At 31.1% G+C, this 16,438-nt stretch overlaps 2 protein-coding genes across 3 annotated transcripts; both read right to left on the reverse strand.

The window, feature by feature from the left end:
• Positions 1-2,791: 2,791 nt before the first annotated feature.
• LOC123291596 (centrosomal protein of 135 kDa-like) lies at positions 2,792-14,603 on the reverse strand. Of its 2 annotated transcripts, XM_044871935.1 has the most exons (18): positions 14,421-14,603; positions 13,159-13,285; positions 12,493-12,606; positions 11,516-11,712; positions 10,363-10,540; positions 9,547-9,867; positions 8,555-8,838; positions 7,924-8,028; positions 7,236-7,400; positions 6,968-7,060; positions 6,193-6,422; positions 5,922-6,132; positions 5,549-5,790; positions 5,335-5,488; positions 4,757-4,954; positions 4,539-4,694; positions 3,638-3,840; positions 2,792-2,940 (listed from the first exon to the last, which is right to left on the reverse strand). In XM_044871935.1, the coding sequence occupies exons 1-18, from the start codon at positions 14,595-14,597 to the stop codon at positions 2,820-2,822; spliced, it is 3,276 nt and encodes a 1,091-aa protein (XP_044727870.1). In that variant the 5' UTR covers positions 14,598-14,603; the 3' UTR covers positions 2,792-2,819. The 2 variants fall into 2 exon arrangements, with proteins under 2 accessions (XP_044727870.1, XP_044727871.1); XM_044871936.1 differs by lacking the exons at positions 11,516-11,712; positions 12,493-12,606; positions 13,159-13,285; positions 14,421-14,603 and adding an exon at positions 11,746-11,931.
• A 560-nt stretch (positions 14,604-15,163) lies between these two features.
• On the reverse strand, positions 15,164-16,289 carry LOC123294162. The gene is made up of 3 exons (XM_044875266.1): positions 16,112-16,289; positions 15,751-15,996; positions 15,164-15,411 (listed from the first exon to the last, which is right to left on the reverse strand). The coding sequence occupies exons 1-3, from the start codon at positions 16,287-16,289 to the stop codon at positions 15,179-15,181; spliced, it is 657 nt and encodes a 218-aa protein (XP_044731201.1). The 3' UTR covers positions 15,164-15,178.
• Between the last annotated feature and the right edge of the window lie 149 nt (positions 16,290-16,438).

Raw genomic sequence — 16,438 nt, forward strand, 5'->3', positions numbered from 1 at the left:
ATATAGAAAAAAATAAAAATTAAATCGAATTATTATATTAAAATGTGTATTCGATTACATCTAAGAATCATTGTAATTTATTTTTACAAAAATTTACAGTAAACATGACGCCATATGGAGATCTCATGTCAATTCTTAACAGCTGTAATTGTATTTATTTTTTTTTTAAATCAAATTTATGCAAGTAATTAATTTAGTTTCACTTTTAAATTAATCATCCGAAATTCACTAGAATTCACAGTTCAATTCTAAGTATAAATTTTTTTTTTATCTTGAAGATGTTATTAATATTCAGATAATGGATTAAAGAAAAAAGATAAAAAATTGTCTGATTAAATATTAAAAACGATGAAATTATTAGATAAACATTTGTATTTTCAATGTCACACATACATAACTATCTTTATTTATTTAATATTCACGAATTTGAAGGTAGTTTTTTTTTTTTAAAAGTCTCTCAGCCTTGATTTTATTAAAAAAATAAATAAAATTTATTATTCTAATGTGGAAACATTACGAATGTGAAAACTCCTCTGAACTGTCATTTTTGGGTTGCGTTCATACTTGTTATTTTGTGTATTTGTTTTTGACGATTACACGCTTTTGTGAACATAAAATTTTTGGGGACAAAAAGGGCACACTTTGCTGTACATCAGACATATTTGGTTGTTGAAAAATACACATTAATTAATGTGTGTTTTAATGCCACTAAATATATTTTGGGCTTCTTTCTCGCTTCGCATATCGCATCCACTTACAGGCTAGCGTTTGCTATCCTCATATCTCTATGGTTTAGTTAGTAGTATTTATAAGAAATATATTGTGTTTAATAAGGAATTGTTCCAAAATTAACGCTATAAGTTCGAATTAGACGTTAATCTTGGTACACCCTATATTATTATTATTATTAAAAGTATATCCCCTTCAGGACCCACAATAAAAATATTTAGCTAGATTATAAAATTATTATTAATTAGTCGCAGTGATTTTATTTTATTTAATTTTTCGTATTTTGGTAATTTATTTTTAATTTTAAGAGGTTCAAGTAATGCTACAGAAGAGGATTGCCAAAGCCGGTCGAGCTAATTAATAATAATTTTATAATCTAGCTAAATATTTTTATTGTGGGTCCTGAAGGGGAAATATTTTAACAAAATGAATAATACATTCCACATAATTATTTTGTATAAAAACTTTAATGAGAAAAGAAGAATCTCTGATAATTTGTTTTATGAAAATGTACCTACAATATGATTTTTCATGAAAATTTAAAACATTTTTATTTTTATTATTATTATTATTATTTTTGTTATAAATAAATAAAAATTGTTATATATATTTTAAATTTTGTTTTATTTTTGTCATTCCCAATCCTATTTTTTCTTTCAGAACAAAATTATAAATTAATTAATTATTTAGTAAAGGTAAGTAAGTATTAAGTTAATTCTATCATTCTGCATAAGTCAAGTGGCTGTGTGCTTAAAGCACTTGCCTCTAATACAAAGGTACGTTGGTTCGAATCCTGGTGTGGTTGACATTTTTATTTTTAAATTAAATGAATTTTTCTTGATGTTAAAAACTTTCCACTCTTTTTATAGTTTAAATTATTTATATACCCTGCCCACTTGTCATAAATAACGTCAGTTTACATATGTCATAAATCAATATTCTGTCAGAAGGTGGGAATTTAAATAATCATAAATCAATCATTTAAAACCATGTTCTCCTGTTACAAAATATTAAAATTTGAAATTTTGTAACAGGAGAATATGTCATAGTTAATATCAATCATATTCTCCTATTACAAAATATTAAAATTTTTATTTATAAAATTAAAAAATCGTGCGTTAAGACTAAAATTTGAATCTTTTTAATAGGAGAACATGTCATATAGTTAATATCAATCATATTCTCCTATTACAAAATATTAAAAAATTGCTTTTAAGATTAAAATTTGAAATTTTGTAACAGGAGAATATGTCATAGAGTTAATCTCACTCATATTCTCCTATTACAAAATATTAAAAAAATACTTATTTTGCTTGCTTTTTTCTTGTACATGCTAAAATTTACTTTATTATAAGATTTTGTAATAGGAGAACATGCTATTTCACAAAAAAAAAATTATGTATGTCCCACTTTCCTACTTATGTCATAAATCACTCTTCGGTCAGGGGGTGGAAATTAAAATAACATAAAATATATCTCCTTCTTTTATTATTTATTTGTCACTTTTGGTTCTCATAACAAAAAAATTACATTATCTCGGCATTATAACTTATTTAATTAAAAATTAATCGAGACCATGCTAGGTACGAACCGATATACTCCGTAATCAGAGCCGAATGTGCTAGCCACTACTCCAACTTTGACATATTAAACTTATGAATAATGTAATATACTTATCTTTTACTCACCTTGTTTTCTAAAACTTAGTATTTATTTTTCTTACTGACCCTTTTTCATTCAACTTATTGAAATCAATGTAAAAGATAAAAGACAAAGTTAGGTAATAAATAAGTAAGAGTGAGTCACTTCGTCGAGGGTGGAACGTGAAATAAAAATAAGTAAAGTAAAGTTTATTACATGAAACTTAAAAACATTTAATTATTATCATTTGATAAACTTTAAAAGAGAGAGAGAGAGAGTGATAGAACTAAGGGAGATAAATAAATTAATGATGAAGTATTATTATAATAATAATTATTAATAAACATTAAAATTGATAAAATCAAATAGATTAATTAGGTACTTAATTAAATTGATGAATGAAACAATATATTTAGTGGATGGACTACGTTATCATTATCAATTCAAACTTAACAATCACTATCACAAACTTGTCCATGACCACGATGGCCAGCTGTTAAATTCACAATATCATCTTGGAGTTCGATAATTTTTGTACGATATTTTGCAACATTACAACGACATTCTTCTCTAAAATTTAATATTTAAGTTAAATTTTGGTCTCAAAATTTAATTTTCACTTTAAATAAAAAAGTATAAAGGTGCATTTTCATGATGAAGCTTGAGTTTGAGCGTCAAATTAGGTCAGTCAAGTGGTCAATTTAGACCGTGCTACCATCTTAATAAAAAAAGCTAAACAATGTTTAGCTTTTTACGATTTGACACTGCTGAAGCTTTTTTTACATCCAAATGGCAGCACGGTGTCTACTGATCACGTGACCTAATTTGACGCTCAAACTCGGCGTCAAGCGTCATCATGAAAATGTACCTTTACATGAGACCAGTTCTTTAATATTCCAGAAAGATTTAAAGTGAATCAAAAACGTTTTGAAATATTTTAAAACGTTAAACAAGTGAAATTTACAAAATTTAAAAAACCCCCGACAAATGCGGTGTTTTTCTTGTAACATCTCATGAAACATAGAGAATAATCTCTATTAAATTACCTTTCAAACAAACAAACAAATCAAAATCGGTTCACTCGTTTAGGAGCTACGATGCCACAGACTGGCACACATATAGAGGTCAAACTTGTAACATCTTTGTTTTTGCGTCGGGGGTTAAAATTGATCTAGAACATTGTACGCCTTTCAAATTTTCTTGAAAGTTTCGAAATGCTTAAGCGAACAAAACGGCGAATATAATAAAAAATTGAATTCGAACTTACAACTTGCATTGTAATCGATCGACAATTCTATTTAAATCGTTCACTTCATTTTGAAGTTCATCTTTAAGCATACGAGTATAATTATTTTCGTCACGTGCCTTACAAAGTTGATCTTCTAGTTGACAAATCTCATCCATTTTATCAGAAAATTGCATTTTTAAATTATCATACTCTTGTTTACATCGCTTCAGTTCACACTCCCACTAAATTTTATTCATTATTTATTATTTCGGTCACAAAACAATTGTCAACAGCCCCGCTGGGGGTTTCGTTTGAAGCATTTTCCTTTTTATGTATGTTCGATCCTTTGACACCAAACACGTGAACCGATTTTAATGATTATTATACATTTATCGATTGATCTATTTAATAGCTATTCAATGATACCCCACTTGACATAGTTCGCCGACTTTCATTATTGCCATATCTTCAGTAGCACTCTCAAGATTAAGATAAATCGATTGACGTCTGAATAATCAATATCGACTCACGCGTTTTGTCTCAAGTGTGCAATATAGGAACACACATACATATATAGACTGAAAAACACATTACCACTCCTTTGCATTGATCAGTCGGGTAAAAAGACATCTTGTATATTGAATGGATATTAAGGAAAGGGAGGAACGAATAAAAACCAAAGGAATTTCGAAGAACGATCACAAACCAAACATTTAAAAAATAATAATTTATTTTAAAACATTAATTCACTGTTTTTTTTTTTTTTTTTGGATTTAGTTTAAAACTTAGCCAAATTTAATTTTGGTATATTTTTTGGCAGTATTTAATAATTGTATGCACGTCTACTAAATATATTAAGTCTCATTTAATCGTTATCGAAGAATAATTAGAAAAATATCGTTAAAAGTACTCAATTTATAAATCTTCTGTTTTAGTGTACCTGACTTTTTTGATCCTCTTTCTCAGCCAGCTCATTAATTAACTCATCATTTTGTCGTTCTAATTTTGCACATAATTTTTCAGCATTGTCACGTTGTTGCGTTATTTGAGCAATCTCACATTCTAATCGTGCAACATTACTGGTTAACGTTTGTATCTGTTAAATCAATTCAAAAACTTTATATATACTCTCTTTCCTTCCGATTTTCTAAGATTTACCTGTTGACAATATGATTTAATTAAGCATTCATTACGCTCCAGCGCATCTTTTAATTCACACAGTTTTTCATTTGCATTTTGTAGTTCATGTTTCACAACGCACGCTTCATTTTCTAAAGAACTATTATTATTTTCTAATATGTTTGCTTCTGCACTCAATTGTCGAAAATCTGCTAACATTGAATCACGTTGTTTTTCCTAGAAGACAAATTTATCTTTAAATTCTAGAAGAGAGAGTTAAGATACACTTATAGCTTATTGAAGTTTACGTTTTTGCAACTTATCTTGCACACCTTTCGCTTTTTAGTAATGCGTGAACAAAGCATATATTGTTTGAAACTGACAATAAACTGATGAACACAATACACAGTGTAGTTGTAACCTACCGATACAGAATGTCTACATAACTACTCAGCCAACGTACATCGTACATCTTCAAGTTTTTTCGGGTTACCATATATAAATTATACTACATAGTGTCCACACTGTACAACACTTAAGGTGTACACTATGACACTTGCAATACTTTTTAACTTTGTACACCAAAATAATCCAGCCACCAGTTCAGCAATACTTACTTTTTGATCTAGAAGGTCTTCGATTCGACTCACTTCACAAATGTAACCTTGTAATTGTTGTTTTAAATCTTCAATCTGTTGTTGTGCTAGTTCATAGTTTTTGTTCACACATTGTAAATCGCCAGTTATTTGTGATAATTCCGATTGTAATTGACTAAAACAATAAAAATTCTGTATTCACGATTGATTTGAATGGATAAAAATGAATATGTACCGATTTTCAGCAAATAAACAATCTTTATTCTTTTCAGCTGCACTCGCGCTACATTTCAATTCATTGAGTTCGGTTTCCATGCACTTGATAAGACCTTGATTCGATTGTAATTGATCCAGAGTATCATTTAATTGTTCTTGTAAAACACGTTGTTGTCCTTCTAGTATTTGTAAACAATTGTCCTTCTTACGTAGCTGATCACGTAAACATTCAACTTCTTCCGTTTTATTATCTAACCGTTGCTAAACAAATCAAAATTAACGAAATTTAATTAAGAGAGAGCAGACCCGTGCGCATGGGAGGGGTTTTGGGGATTAAAACCCTCCCTTTGAGAATCTGTCCACATCCCCCATCCCAAATTAGACATACATACCATAAAACAATCGTTTTCTTCAGTTAGTTTACAAACTTTCGATTGTAAAGTTTGATTTTCCGTGGTTAAATTCATGATTTCCGTCTTTAAGCATTCAATATCCGTCTCCACATTTTTGATACGACATAGTGCTTCTTGATAGTTCTTTTCTAATTGACAATTTGTACATTCGAGTTCACTTATACGAGATTCGGCTTGCTCACGTAACGCCCTAAATATGTGTACCGAATTAATTTCATAACTTTTATAACCCTGGGTCTAAATAACTTACTTTTGTTGTGCATAGCATTGTTTCATGCGCATTAATTCACATTCCATCGCTTTATAATCGTTCTTATATTGGCATAATTTTTCTTCCAATTTTGAAATACATGCTCCACGTGTACCCGTTTCTAATACCATGTTATGTCGTTCATCTTCCAGTTGTCGTAATCGACATTCTAGATCACGTATCACTTCTTCGTAACGTTTTGCGTCGGCTTGTTGTAAATCATGTGCCATCTGAAAATCAAAAAAAAAACAAATCGAAGCTAGCTCTACGTCTTTTTGTCTTTGTTTGATTTCGAAAAATCTAATCGTCGTCCATTCTTTATTTGTATTTTAATTTAGAGGGACTCTAGATTGGATAGTATTGATTTAACTACCACCTTCATAATTTGGATATTTCTGATAATCCCATTTGTAGAGCCTGTATGAAGGACGATGAAACCTTCATACATTTTTTGCACATGCACAAACCTACAGAGCGTTAGGTTGAGAATAGTTGGGTCCGAAACCTTGGATCCATCAATCCTGGGAAAAATCCCGGCGGAAATGTAAACTTTCTGCGACTTGCCTTGACAGAATGCTATAGCTTCATTTGCTTAAAATAGCACCTCTTACCTGAGACATACATCTCGCCTTCTGATGACAGGTTGTTCTCAGGGGTACAGGGGACCCATTGGTCGGATCGAAAACTATATGCGTAGTTTTTGATATCTCTGATTTCGAAGAAAAACTTTCCCATGCAAATAATTATATTATAGAATTAATAGCGAAAAAATTACCTGTAATCTACATCGAAGATCATTTCGTTCTTCTTCTAATCTTCGGCAATCTCCCATTGCAATATCACGTTCTAATTCCAATTTTTTGATATCCTAAACAAACAAAATAAACATATTCTTTTTTTAGCTACAAAGCTCAATCATTAAGACAAAAATATTCTTAAAATAGAAAAACCCTTCCTACATTTTATTATTTTTTAAATTCTTCCTTTTAAACAAAAAAAAAACATAGTTAATTGGCGCAGCCGGTAGGCTATATTAAACTTACCGCTTTATTAATATTTTTAACGCGTCCCATCCAACGATCTGCATCCTTAATTTCATGTAACTGCATTTCTAAATTATGTTTGTTTCTTGATACATCTCGTAAATCTTCTTGTAACGATTGTATGGTTTGTTCTTTTTCATTTAATTTTCTTCGAATTTCTATTAACTGAATTGCTTTTATTTAAAATATATACAGGGAGTTTTTTTTAACTTGACATATACTTGAAACTCGAAAAATAACTTTTATCGATAAAAATGCTTCAAGCTTAAGTATTCGATTTACAAAAAAAAGTTTATATATTTATAAAGAACAACTTTCTAATTTAAAAAGTTCATCTAATATTTGTTAGTTATGAATCAGAATGAGCTTTTAATTGAATCTAAAAACTTAGATCGAATCGATGCCGATATAAGATGTGTACCATTTTTCGTTTGTAGTATTTTCCTCGATTAAATTTATTTATCGAGTTTCAAACATATGTCAACTTCAAATAGAAGAAGAAGAAGACACCCTGTACATAAAAAAAAAGAAGATACAAAATAACGGAAAGATATAAAACGTTTAATTAAATAAAAAAATAAAAATACAAAATTAAAGAATAAAAAATAAATGTTATTTCTCCAGAAATCAGAATACAGGATTTTCATGCAGGAAAACAAAATGGTTCCTAATACATTTGATGACTTACATTCATTTCATTCGTTGAATTTTTTTCCCAATTAGAACGCATACGTTCATATTCACGCCAATAATAATCACGTTCAGTTTGAAGACGATTTATTGTATGAAGACACTGTAGATAAGAATTTCACAAAATAGAAAAAATCGATCGAATTCAAAATAGGACCATAAGATCAAAACTGACAAGGGTGCCCCAATTTTATCGCTTCTGCCTAAGAAGAGAATGAACAAATGAAATTTACAAAATTTTAAAAAAAACCCGACTTGGTTTTTGCGTACGAAACACTAAACTCGCACTTGAACGTATTTAAGAACACTCTCCATTAAATTACCCTTTTCCTTAGATCTTTTGTGAATCGGTTCATCCGCTTAGGCGCTACGATGCCACAGACAGACACCCAGACAGGTAGACAGACAGATACACATAACGGCCAAACGTATAACACCCCTTTTTTGGTTCAGGGAATGAAATGTATGATAGAATCAAGACAATGATTTTACAAGCGGCGAAAGAATTCAATTAAGGTTATAAAAAAAAAATCTGACACCAGTCAATTCGATCTCTTCGAAGGCAGAAGGGTGAAAATAGAGCAACCAGATTTTTCATCTATTCAGTCTATTACTCGAATTTTACCAACATTTTTAATAGATTCGCCGTCTTCAGTCTTACAACGACATCCTGTACAACAATCGGTTTTCGATGATTGATCACAGCCTTTGTTCGGATCAAGACCGCATTGTTTTGGACTCGTTAATTTAGAATCACGATAACAGAACTTTGGTATTGATGTTTTTTTACAACGTTCTGTTCGTATTGGGGATGTTTTAGAAATTTCTAATTGTGATTCTAAATTCTCAATTTGACGTTTCTGTTGAACCATTATTTTGGTTAAACGATCAACTTCAGCATTTAAATCGTATTCTAAAAAATAAATTATTTTTAAGTAAAAACTCTTGCATATTGATCAGGAGGAAAAAACTGGGTCTCTAGCACTTGGATCACGCAAACGGGTGCCTAGAACCTAGAACAAGGGAATCCTCTGTGTCCTTGAAAACAACCTGTCACTTCGAGTAAGAGATGCTATTTGAAGCAGTAATTCTGTCGAGGATATTAGTAACCAAGATGAGTTTCTGGTAGCCATTCCTTGTGTCGGTAAATTACGGATCATCTTGCCATGAGAATGACAAGATTCAGTTGAAAGGGGCGTGTAAGACGAACCCTTTTGTGCCAACGAATTCGTTGCTTTATTGTCTTTAACGCCAGAGTGGTCTAGTTTCCAGATCAATCAGTGGAAAAAATCGAAAAAAATCTTTATTTTGCCGAAAAAAATTTGGATCGATTTTTAACCCTTTTCCCGTTATCCAATCGAGCTGAAACTTTGCAGGCAACACCCTAGTTGAAAGTACGGTCTAATAATCGTTAAAATAAGAACCAAAATTGTCCTGGCGCTCGTTCTTAATACGTAGAAAGATAACGACGGCTGCAAAGAACGATTTCCTCGAGGGTAGGCCACGGTCCACGTCGATCGCGAATCCGTTCAAATAAGGGGCCCATTCCTGAGCTATTTAAATCTATAATGGGATAAATAAATAACAGAAGAATTAGAAAAGAAAAAAAAGAAAAACGAACCTATAACATCAAAGTGATTAATTTTCTCCAACATAGATTGTTTTTCATCTAATAAACATTGAATTTTATTTTCCATTTTCTTATGTTCCTTTTCATGGTTTTCATTTTGTTTCTCAAGCTCACGTATTTTATTTGTAGCATCATTTAATTGCCGTTGTAAATTTAACATTTTTTCATTATTTTCCCGGACAGCTTTATTACAATCGGATTCAACAGCTAAAGCCATTCGATCAATTTCCATTAATTCATTTTCCAATTGATGATTTTTCTCCGCTAAATTTACAGCATTTTTCATTGCATCATGTTGTTTCATGACTGCTTCTATCCTCCAAATATCAACAAATATTTCTTAAGATATTTTCATTTAAATTTAATAAAAAAAAATGAAATTAATCCAAAAAGAATTCCCTCTAAGTTAGGCTTCGTTTTCAGCTCAGTCTACCTGACGTCAAAGGTAGCACAGGACTGCCGTACGTCCTTAAATGAGCTGGCGGAACGAATGAATGTAGACCTGATATGGGTACCGGGACACAGGGACTTTCCAAGAAATTGTGAAGCCGGCGAGCTTGCCAGAAATCGCACAATGCTGCCGGACACAAGCATCAATAAATACCCGGGAGTTCCATTTGCGAACTGCAAGTTACTCCTGAAAGAGGATATTCTGAAAAAGGCGAATCTTAGATGGAGGGAAGAACGTACTTGTGGTACTACAATTCCTGCACACGAGCCTTCGTCGAATCAAACACTTTTTCGATTAATTTCCCTTTTTATTTTTGCCAACTGAAAAACTAAAAATAAATAAATTTATTTAATTACCTGTTAATTTCAATTCCAATTGAATTTTTTCATTTTCTAAATCGGTCACTTTTTTTGTTAACAATGAAATTTTTTCATCGACATCTTTATAACAACATTCCTTACTTAACGCCTGATATGGTCGTCCATTTTTTAAAAGTGTCATTAATCGTTCGATTTCATTATCTCGATTTCTTAACTAAAATGTTTAAATGTTTCGCAAATTTTTCTTTTTAAATTTAAGCGCCTTTAAAATCGCGTTGGATAAACATATTTTAATAAATTTAAAAATTGCTGAAGATATTTATGTTCGAGTTTACTTCGAGTTCTAGAGGAGTCGAGATTCCAATCGTGGATAGTCTATGAATGTTTAGAGAAACTTAATCGCATAGAACTGAATAACACAGTCAGACTGATCTGGGTACCGGGAATGAAGCAACGGATTCGAAAGAGGTCGTCTCAAACGCACCTTTTTGCCTGTCATTCCCAAGAATCAAGAAGTGCGACAAGCCAAACTATGTATAGCCACAGCTAGATCATCCGACTGTGCCTGAAAATCACTAGAGCATTGAAAGGGTGATGGAACTCTTGACTAAACTACCATCTTCATAACTTGGGGATCTCTCATAATCCCACTTGTAGGACGAATGAACCTCTATACATGTTATTTCCACCTGCAGAAAGTGCAGGGCATCAAATTTAGAATGTTTGGGTCCCGAATCTTGAATCCATCAATCCTGGGAAAAATTCCGGCGGAGAAACAATGGAATTTCTGCTTAAAATAACATCTCTTACGCCTGGTCATGACAGAATCTTTTAGCTTCATCCGATTTTATTAGCGCTTCTTACCAGAAGACGCCTCGTCTTCGAGAGTCAGGTCGTTCTCAAGGAGGGCCCACAGAGGACTCTTCGCCTAGGTGCTAGGGACCCACTTGCGGTACCCCTCTTTTATCTTATTCTTATTATTATTACATCCTTACCGTCCGGAGGCAAAATGTCTCCAGGTAAGAGATGTTATTTTAACTGATTCACCCTGTATAATACATTTAACTGATTTACCAAAAAAAAAAAAAAGTTTAATTAAAGTTTACTCTAAAAATTATTCAAGAAAAAAAGAAAGAAAGGAAGAATTCAAAAAAAATCGGAATGAATATTGTGTTGTCTTAAAAAATACCTGCGCCTTAAACGATTCAATCATTTCCGATTGTAAACGATTATCGTCCTTGAGTTGAGTTACCTCAGTATTGAGATTCGCTATTTCCAATTCAGTTTGTTTGAGTAATTTCTCACATTGGCATGAGTAGTCGCGTGTACAATATTTCGTTTTCGTCATGTTACGACTTTGGCCGGACGACATATTTATAAATGCTGCTGTAAAAAAACACAAAATAACAAAATTTTTACCCGATCATTTGTGTGAAAACTGACACACTCGTGTGTCGATCGCCTGCTTTGTCTGACGTCTTCTGATCGCAACGTCTCACACGTGCTTTTTTTTTTGGCAAACAACAAATTAACGTCTTTTGTTTAGCACAATTTTTCTCACATACATTTTAGAATTTTTGGTGGGTGGGTGATGGATGGAGGATACGAACCGCTAATTTTTAAAAATCCATAAATAAGAATAATATTCAAAAAATACTCGAGCCGTACAGGAAAAACAAAATTGAAAAAAAAATACTGGTAAAGAGAATTTATAATAATGACATATTTACAAAGTTTGGCGAACGCCTACTTAATAATTTTATTGTTCATAGTCCTGGAGCCTGTTACAGTAAAACTGCACTTACACGGATTTCGAAATTCCGTATATGCTATTTAACGATAGGTACAATATGGTCTAAACCGTTTTAAGGAATGAATTTCGAAAAATCCTTTCTTATGCGACACCTAATGTATGAAATCAATATCTTCTCGAAATTTCAAACTTCTATCATTTGCGATTTAGACTGGGTGTCAATATATCAGTCGCGATATTGCCTATTCCTCCTCCAGGTTATTTCTCCCCTCTGAAATGTTTCTGATTTTAAATAATATACAATAAGAGTCATTTTGAAGAAAAAAAAATCATCAAAATCGGAGCTTTTATTGAGGACTCCCGAGTAAAAACCATTCTTTGATGCGACTATAAATTCAAAAGGTGATACTTACATGTATTGGAAGTTTTTTTCATGTGACGTCTACTTAATTCACATTCTAATTTACAAACTTGTGATTTCGCTTTCGATAAATGTTGCTCTAATATTCGTATTTGATGTTTGAAATCTAGAAAAATCAAGAAAACAAATCTTTTAAAATCCATTCATTCATCATTTCACGTTGTTTCGAAACTCTATGGGACTTTAATGCTAAAAAAAAGACTCTATCAACGATAGAAAAAAGGACTGTTAATGTTAGCTCGCCTTTTATCCGAATTTGTCTTGGGGGTCGTACATCCTTAAGTTGCCAAAAAAAAAAAATTTGAAAAAATCGCTTAAAAATAATAAATATTAAAAATGATCACTCTATGGGACTTTAATGCTAAAAAAAAACTCTATCTAGCGATAGAGAAAAGAACTATGTCTGTTAGCTCGCCTTTTATCCAAAATTGCCCTGGAGCTCATACATTCTTAAGTTGTCGAGAAATAATTTGAAAAAACCGCTTAAAAAAAATAAACATTAAAAATTATCACAGTAAGCTAGGTTTGTTATTTAAAGGAAACTCTGCAATTGAAACGAGCCTGGATCACAGTCCTGCCCCATTTTTCGAGCTAAATACTGGACTAAAAGACATGTTCAATCTTTTCGATAAATAAATGTAAAAATAAAAATACTTGCTTCTTTGAATTTGGTCATTTTGTTCAGTAGCTTTCATTAATTGTAAATTTAAGTTATTATTTTCATTTAATAATTTTGCATTATCACATTTATAGGGTTCCACGCCATATTGGAAGTCATTGTACTCCTAAAAAAATGTAAACAAATATAATTGTAATTGTGGTGTTATATGACATAAATACGGAAGCCTGAATGTCTCAATAGCTATTGACACATTCAGGCTTCCGTATGATATATCACATAAATAAGTTAAAAATTTTATATTGCCTTAATTTAGGAGCCAGGTTACATCAAAAATGGAAAAATTATATACAGGGTGTTCTATTATTGATAGCAGAAAATTATACCAGTAAATTGAGCTTATCAAGACAAATGGAAAAGCTCTTTACCAAATTTCGATCTGAGGCCTAATTCGAGAGATGTGACTGTGGGAAAAATAAATCAAACTCAATAAACGAAGTACGTGTCACTTTAGAATATAGAGGGGATTATCATAAAACAATAGTTGATTGTAAATTGATGTCTAAACGACGAGAAACCGTTTTCCCTGAGAACCAGGTACCTCTGAGACCAATTCTGTCACAATAATAGTGTTTAGCGACCTTAAAAACCCCCCGAGTAACAAATTTGGAATCATTTTCATCCCTATTAACGGTCAATTTAAAATGCAATTATAAAATGCATATTAATTATGATAATTGCATATTTTTAATTTCTTATAAATCAGACGATCACAAAATTTCCTGACGCTCTAACAAATCGCATGCCGAAAACCGCATTCAAATCCGACTTAATGATCAAATTTTTCAAACTTTGATCATTTTTTGTGCTTCTTTTCTTCGTCTAAATAATTCATCAACCACGAAAGTAAAATTGCAAAATTCATGGAAACTATATCAGAATTGACGTGCTCAAAAAATTATGAGCCTCACTTCGTTGGACTTTATAGTTAAGTATTTATGAGGCCTAATGTTTATGAAAACAAGCTAATGATTTCCCACGCAGTCTACAAGGAAATTAAGTCCTACATCAACGAAAATCATCGTATTAAATGCAAAAGGATCATGAAAAATTACAGGAAAAAACTTATTGTGCCATGAAAACCTTCTGGGAGCGGGGTGGGAGTAACTTCATCTGATATATTATTTCATACATAACCCTAATTCTGAATTAGTTTACAACTTATAATTAAAAACTTGTATTTTCTACCGAAATTAATTATTACGTTAATTTTGGAACAATCTTTATTGAATTTTTCGAACCTTTTCTAGTTGTTCACAAAGTTGTTTATAATGTTTTAAACTTTTGGTTGTATGAACTAAATCTGATAAAATTTTATCAACTAATGGTACAGCGTCTCTTGGTAAATCTTGATTATATCCAAGACTTACTAAATGTTGTTTTAAAACACTTGTTTTATGATCCATTATTGCACACATTGGCACTCGAACGATTTATTGCTAAGTAAAATTACATTCTTAAAAAAGTTGCAAAAAAATATTTATTTATTTTGAATAGAAAACTTATTTGTTTACAAACATTTTTTATTTGAAAACTGTACAGAGAGATTAGGAAATAATGATGTGAGTACTAAAATAACATGGAGAATAAATAAATGAATAATATTTTGTCATGTTTTAAAATTTCAATCAGTTAATATCACTCAGTACTTAAACCGTTAATTAACAGCTGCTGTTTGGAAAAAATAATAATGGCTGATGTTTGACTACAGACTTTAAATATATATAAAAATAGACTGATAATGTAGACTGCCATTTATGATGGAGAGAAAATAAATATTCCTTCTTTAAAAAGAAACGTGTGTTTGAACCAAAGAATAATTTCAATTCTATTATCCGTTATTTTCAAATGGCAGGACGGCCTAAAACGACCACTTGACCTATTTGACATTTTGTTTTTTAAATTTTCTTCTAGGCTTCAAGTCCAGACCTTTTATATAAGCAAAACATAATTTATTCTTTATTTATAATAAATAATTTACACATTTAGAAATAGAAATTTATTTTTTTCGAGATAAACATAATAAATCATTAAAACTACTGCAAGCCGAAATACTTCGAGGTCGTAAATGATCAATACTTTTATTGTGTTGGAGTAAACCAATGTTCGACGATGTACATGCGAAGCCACCAGAATCAGGACTTGATCCTAAATTTGATAAAGATTGAGTCGATGATGAACGATTTTTTTCTGCACTTTTTAATTCATCGGCAATTTGCCGCAGTTCTTTACCTAAACAAGAAAGACTGGTCTTAATTCAATATCGACGTCAAACGCTGCCATTCATAATGCTAAAAATAAATGTCATAGTATGTATCAGAGTTGGCAGCCATCAGTTCATACTGTCGTGAGAAGCTATAGTTATAGCTCGTCTAACTTGCTCGAGTAACTTGAGCGTTGAACCTGTCGTAACATTGTTTTTCACGAAAATCAAGAATAAAAATGACTTCATGTTTTGGCTAGACTTTCTTTATTATATCAATAATTGCCTGTCAATTTTTGGAAAGTCATTAAATAGCATTTTCTTCATAATAATCTTAACAATTCAAAAAAAAATGAAATGAATTTTACCTAATTGATGCCAATCAGTTGCTAAAGGTCCAATATCAGATGATCGTCGATTATAACGTGATGTATTTGAAAATTGTACTAACGATATTGAATGAAATTTTTCATTTTCTTCATCTTTTTCACTTAAATCGATGGATTCACATGACGATGGCATTGTTTGAGTACCAATTGTTCGAGTTACAGCACATTTTAAAAGTTTACTTGTATTCGAATTTGAATAATTTGTATTTAAAACTGGTAAACTGCCTGTAAAAAAAATTACAGGGTGTATCACGTGATACTAAAATTTAGTTTACACTATCATTTCAATATTGCCATTGAATTTGTATCCTACGACTTTTTAAGCTTTTATCACACTTACCTGATAAATTAGCTGAATTATGTAAACTTTTATGTTGCCATCGAATTGCTCTTGGTGGTCGACATGCTAAACGCGATGTTATCATCGAATTATCAACGATCCATGGTGATAAACATTCATTTGATATTGGTTCACATCGTTCAGATTGTTGTAACTTTTGTGAAGAAGATGAAGCCATCACTAACTATTTACATTTTACATAATAATTTTATAAATATGAAAAATAGTAAAAAACAAAAATATTTACTACATTCAAAATATACAGAGTGGATCATTTTAATTTATTATGGCTAATAACTTGTTCAGTAGCTAAACAATAAAAAAACA

The sequence above is a fragment of the Chrysoperla carnea genome, chromosome 2, assembly GCF_905475395.1.
Source record: "Chrysoperla carnea chromosome 2, inChrCarn1.1, whole genome shotgun sequence".
Classification (NCBI taxonomy): Eukaryota; Metazoa; Arthropoda; class Insecta; order Neuroptera; family Chrysopidae; genus Chrysoperla; species Chrysoperla carnea.